The 6,585-nt window shown below is 36.2% G+C and overlaps 1 protein-coding gene across 1 annotated transcript in view; it reads right to left on the bottom strand.

Annotated features, from left to right (window-relative positions):
- Positions 1-884: 884 nt before the first annotated feature.
- SLC16A10 (solute carrier family 16 member 10) overlaps positions 885-6,585 on the bottom strand; it is a gene marked incomplete at its 5' end in the record, with an annotated part of 136,260 nt that continues 130,559 nt past the window's right edge. Inside the window, 3 exon segments of the mRNA XM_082668668.1 lie at positions 885-3,313; positions 3,315-3,538; positions 5,854-6,082. Of these exon segments, the coding sequence (XP_082524794.1) occupies positions 3,260-3,313; positions 3,315-3,538; positions 5,854-6,082 (507 nt within the window). The 3' untranslated portion in view covers positions 885-3,259.

Genomic DNA, 6,585 nt, shown 5'->3' with positions numbered 1-6,585 from the left:
ACACATCTTGTAGTAGGGCTATAGACGAAGCATTACAACCGTGATCAAAGAGATTTATAAATTTTGAATATAGTATCAATAATCTGGGTGGTTTATTATTACTTAAATGGATGCATCCCAGCAATGTCTACTGCAATAAAATTTAACCAGAATGTTTCTGTAAGATCCTTGGGCATCTGTTACAATACCCAATCCAGCCTTTCTGTAAAGTTGCTCCTCTTCTTATGCTATTGTTGGCCTCAAATGCCAGAACCTTTTAAATTTGACTTCGCTTAGTCCTATCAGAATTAGGAGGATGAGATGAGAAAGTAGAGTTCTGTATCTATTCCTTTTTGGGGGTGGGGAGTGGGCAAGGAATAGCAACTTTATTCAGAAAGCCAGCCGAACAAGAAGACGGTGGACTTGTGTCCCGAGAACCATTGCGCCTGAGTTAGAATTCAGGCTTCTTTTATACTAAAAGGGGAGGGAGTAAAGTCAAACATTTCCTGGTTCTGTTCAGCCTCCGGAGGGGATGTGTTAATTTCTTCCTCCCTGCAGTCATTCACAGGTGGGCCTGGTCAGGATGTTTCCTGTGAGCTAAACAAAGGTATTTTATTTTATTTTTATTTTTTTTACAAAAAACTTTTATTGTATTTGAATTATAACGTTGTGTGAATTTCTGCTGTACAGCAAAGTGACAGTTTGTATCTATTCTTTTAAACAAGTGTCTTGGATTGAACAAAAAAAAAATGTAGGCCCATCAGGTCACTTTACTGCAACAGTAACACTCTGTTCAGAAATTAGAAAGGATTTACTTTGAAAGATTAATATTTCTTGGTCTAAAACAAATCTTTGTGAATATTAATATTTTTTATTTTCTTAGTATATATTTTAGATGTTTATAACTATTTGTACCAAACATATTACTAAATATGCATTTTATGGAATTTAGCATCTTACCTTTCATACTTTTTAACTTTATATTATTACAGCACAGAACTCCCCATAAGAGTCTATGTTAGTGGAGCCTTTTCAGCATTGTAGATCCTGTTTGATTCATTCCATTAGACTGAAAACTAACATATGTATAATATTATACACAAACACAATATTCTGAGATCTAAGTTTTATTATAAATACTTGTCATGTTGCTCTTTTATCATGGAAAATAAGCAAGATCAAGTCTTTGAGTTTCAGATTATTACTTTTCTTCCCCTAAAATCAGCAACATTTTGAAAGGAAAAACATTTTGGAGGTCTTTACAAAATAAATTTTCTATTTTAGATCTAGTCTTTCTGTAAAATTGGGAGGTAGTCAGGAGTTTGTGCTGAAACTGTAGGAAAAATAAAAATAATGGCAGGTTTGATGATTGTACTTAGTTGTATGGTTTTGCTAATTTCAAAAGCACTGATAATAATGCGGAAATAATGTTTTATATAACTGGGCATGAATAAATGAAGAAACTAATAATGTATTACATTATCATTTCTAAGTCATTTTGTAAAAGCTTAAATAAAATAAGAATATCAAAGGGCAGCATGGTCAAAATATATATATATATTTTTTAATGCAACAGAACCTTCCAAAAAACAAATTATCTAAGTCCCCTGAATATGAAATGTGGAAGAATTGGAAGTAGTAAGTTGCAGAGTGTCTCCAAGATCAAAATTATTTAAAGTTCTGTTAGAAATAAATTCCATATTTAGTATTTACACTTTGAACCTTCAAGGTTGCAGTATTTACACTTTGAACCTTCAAGGTTGATACTAAAAGGAAAAGTTATTGGGTTTTCTAGATGTTTAATTAACAGCCTCACTTTGCTCCTCCCCCTGCCTGCCCTCCTTTCCCATCAACAACTGCAAATCCATATGCTTTCCAGGCATCTCCATCCTCAGCTAGAGACAGGAATGGAAGGACTTTGCCTTTCACAAATGATCGAAGCTGAAAAGAGAAGTAGGGAGATAATAGGTTTCATTTCTCTCAGCACAGAGACTTTAGAAACAGGTGAATCCTGGAGGTGCTTTATAAAAACAGCATTTTCCCAGGTGAACAAGCTACATTTGAGGAAGATCTAAAATACATATGTATTTAGGATTTAAATATGCTTTGCACATTATCAACTTAAAGACCTAAATAAGAAAAATGTACTAAAATATAATTTCAGGAATGAGGGACGTGTTCTGATGTTTTTTAGATGAATATGGGTCATGTCATGACTTCGGTTTTAAGTCTTTAAAACTCAAATAGCCTTCTTATATTTGTCTGTGTATAAAAATATTTTTAAAAATACAGGCAATGTTAAAGGGGAACACAATAGGATAAGTACATATGAACGCAAATTTCTGTCAGAAAGTTTTACCGATTTGAGCAATTCTTTCTATCAGAAATAGATATTTTCTTCACAAATGTTTTTTTCCCATTTGTGCCTAAAACTGCAACTTGATAACATGCACTAGGACCTGATATTTAAACAAAGTCTTACTGAGCAACAAATCAGAAGTCAGAAAAATTCTAAGTTAAAATGCCAGAATATCTTTCAGTTCTTCTATTTTACTTTATTGTTACAATTTAAACAAATTCAGAAATCTGGGGTGTTTCTGGCTACTTGAGTAAAACACACTGCAAATCCAAAGGGGAAAAATGTAAATGGAAGAAATGTCTGATTTCTGAACTGTTCTGCCCTTATGAACATGATCCTGTTCATCTCACACCTTGATTCTGAACACCTTGTCAGTACCTGCTCCAAAAAGGTCCCTTGACACTGGAGCAAGTCAGAATAACTTACTTTCAAAGCTTATTTAAGAGCAGGCGAGCAATTTTAACATAGACTTGAGATTTAAGTAGATCTGATATTATCTAGAATCCAGGCTTAAATTTTGTTTCCAAATAGCAGAAGAAATTAAAACAAAGATACCAAAACTAAAAACGCCAAGTGAGACAACAAACAATATTTCCAGTCCTGACCAAACTGCAACCCTTTCAGTACAGCTTGAGGTATTTTTAAATATTTGTATAAGCTAAATAGCGCTCACAGTTTCTGAAGTTACTTTTTACTGAGATAGCTTCATATTCTCATAATAGTTGACTTTCAGACAGGTTTTCTTGTACATGAAATTGAGTCTGAGTCTCCGGCCTCAGACTCATGGAAATATTGGACAGCTTTTCAGTGGCAGAAAATGATTCTTGTAGTAATAAGGTTCTATTTCCCAATTATTGTGCTATTCCTAGGATGTGATTTAAAAAATAAGAAATTTGCAATTCATATAAAAGGAAAACTTGCTTAAACTTCTAAAAGCAAGTCCAGTCTGGTGGAGGTATATAAGACATTAAATAACAGAGTCAGATTCCTTCTTAAAGATTCCAGATGAGCTTGACAACAGAGAGTTCTGGTTCTCCAACATTTTCTCCATCTTTTCTCCTCCAGTGGTTTTATTGATCTCTCTTTGCTTCTTACTATGGATCCATGGAATAAAACAAAGGACAGCACCTCCAATAAGGGGAGGGATTCCAGCGAGGTAGAATGCCACATCATAGGAGCCCAGCTTGTCACGGAGTAACCCTGGGAAGGGAAAAAACTGTCACCAAGAGAGAACAAGTATGGCTCTTGGGGTCTCAGATTAGTCACTCTGGTGGCCTACTGCCAACCTAGTATCTTCATCTCAGCAGGATAGTTCAAACATCTCAGATATCAGACATTTTTAAGGAAATGGGTCTGAAATATAAACCTTTTCTGATATGAGGAAGGAAAAGATCTCATTTCTTTAATCTTGTTGCAAGTCTGTGACAGGCCTTTGAGTTTTCCTACCAAGATATTACACGGAAAAAATATTTTCAACCCAGCCTTGGCTTTCTCAAAACCCTTCAGAGGCCATTTGGGATATTCTGACACATGGTGTAAAGGTCCTGTTTTAGCTGAAGGTGGACGGACCGTCAAGCTGAAACTTCTCTCATACACACAGACCTCAAAATGTCTACGTTTTAAACCTTTCTTGGGCCTGTTTATGAAATAACATGAAACTACTTAAAAGTATAACCCAAAATCATGAAAAATTATAAATCTAAGAGTCAGGATGAAAAAACTAGGTTGTTAAATACATTTTGGAAAGAAACTAAGGTTTGTCAGCACATGGGAGGAAAATATAAGAATATATGTGTGGTGCTCTAATAGATCCTAGGGCTCTGCTTCTAAACACTGTCAGAATACTCCTTATTTCTAATTTCTCTAACCAAATCCAGATTTTAAAAGTTATCTTAGTGTTTTAAACTTTTACTATATAACCTAAGTTATCTGAAATGTTCTAGGAACACATTGTACTGAATATCTGACTCTGCTAAGTAAACAGCTGAGGATTTGTTCAGGTAAGTACCAACATCAAAAAAAAAAAAAAAAGAAAAAGGTGTACAGTCATTCCAAATAGAAACCTAAAATATACAACATATCTAAATATATGCTTTTCCTATCCCCTGAATCAGAACATTCCACATATAACTGAACCTTTCATCCTTATGAACATAAATTAGTATGTTTGGTTGTAATACTATGATCCCTCAGAACCTCCTGCTGTTCTGCCTGCTTTGAAAGTTTCCTGTTAACTCCTTCATTCTTGGTCTGTTATAGTCACTTCTAGTAGCAAACACCGTTTCTACAAAAGTGCTGCTTGTAATTTGCTGTGGACTTGGAAACCCTAACAAACTAAGCTTGTAAGATGTAAAAATAGTGTATTACCTGGGGGAGAGGGGAAGGACTGGAGGGTTTTCCCTAAAAGGAGACTGTGATCTTGAGAACTTATCTTTTATTTGGTCTGCTCAGTAGTGGTTCTGCTTGCTTGATACATGACTAGATTCCCAACTGGCAAATTTGCTGATATGTGTGGTTCTGAATGTGAGAATGAATTGAACTGAACTTTCACTGAGCCACTCAGATACCAGACACAGATGACAGTACATACATTTAAATTTTATAATAATTTTAGCAAATCTTATCATAATTTACAGTGGCACCCAACTAATACTGAACGTGAAACATCTTTATACTATCATTCAGAAGATTTCTAAAGGTGAAATTCACATAACATAAAATTAACCATTTTAATGGCATTTAGTATACTAACAATGTTGTACAACCACCACCTCTCTCTAGTTCCAAAATATTTTCATCACACCAAAAGAAAACTCCACACCCATTAAGCAGTTACTCCCTAATCCCCCATCCCTCCAGCCCCTGGCAACCACCAATCTGTTCTCTGTCTCTATGGATTTACCTATTCTGGATATTTCACAGAAACAGAATCATATAATATGGGACCTTTTGTATTTGGCTTCTTTCACTTAGCACATGTTTGAGGTTCATCTGCCTGGTAGCATGTATCAGTACAGCACTTCATTCCTTTTTATGGCTGAATAATACTCCGCTGTATGGATATACCACATTTTGTTTATCCATTCATCTGCTGACGGACATTTGGGTTGTTTCTACTAAGTGTTATTTTTCATTAACTACTTCTCAGGGGGCTATGATCTCTTACACAAAGCATACATATTTAGAAATCTTTCAGAATCTTCACCTCTTCCTAAAAAGAAATCACACTGCTATTCCTCCAAAACACATACTAAGTGAAATATAGGAACTCTGAAAGCTCAAAGTCCAGAACCTAACTGCTACACATTTCACTGAGAGTTTTAGATATCAATGAGAATAAGAGGACTCATCGGCAAATTTTTCCAACATGCCATCTACAGCTGGTCTTATTAAAAATGTTATAGATAAGGCACATACAAAGCAAGACACCAGAAACCAATAAATCATAATATATTTAACATATAAGTGAGACTTAGGACCTACAGTAGAAAATGCTATGAATTAATATAATTTACCTGCAATGGGTGGGCCCACAGTCATGGGTATAGACATGAATCCGAGTAGAAATCCAATTGCTTGTGAGACATCCTGGGCACCAACTAACTCAAAGGCAATGGGGGCCATAATGGAAATGAAGCATCCATCGAAGAGACCCATGATGAGACAGACAGCAATGAGGGCCCCAAAGAGGCTGCACAGGGGAATCATCATGGACATCAGACCAATGAAGAAAAAGGACAGTACCTAGGACAGACACCACAATGTCAACTCTGCTCTCGGGAAAAGTGAACATCACTATTACTGAGCAACAGGCTTAGGACTTTTAAGTGGTTACTGGTCAGTTGCCGCCTCAGCCCAGTTCGCCTTGATTTTATATACATAACCAACTCCCATAATCATCTCCCCCAAGTTTCCCCAGCACTTTCTCAATATTTCCATTAAGGGACAAGAAGAAAGTAAGGATTTTTTTTAATAAATTTATTTATTTTATTTTTGGCTGCATTGGGTCTTCACTGCTGCACGGGCTTTCTCTAGTTGCAGCGAGCGGGGGCTACTCTTCATTGCGGAGCGTGGGCTTCTCATGCAGTGGCTTCTTTTGTTGCAGAGCATGGGCTCTAGGCGCGCAGGCTTCAGTAGTTGTGGCATGCAGGCTCAGTAGTTGTGGCTCATGGGCTCTAGAGTGCAGGCTCAGTAGTTGTGGTACATGGGCTCAGCTGCTCCATGGCATGTGGGATCTTCCCGGACCA

Source organism: Grampus griseus (genome assembly GCF_964374135.1).
Source record: "Grampus griseus genome assembly, chromosome: 13".
Taxonomy (NCBI): domain Eukaryota; kingdom Metazoa; phylum Chordata; class Mammalia; order Artiodactyla; family Delphinidae; genus Grampus; species Grampus griseus.
The sequence above is the reverse complement of the archived record's forward strand: the minus strand, read 5'-3'. Positions and strand labels throughout refer to the sequence as shown.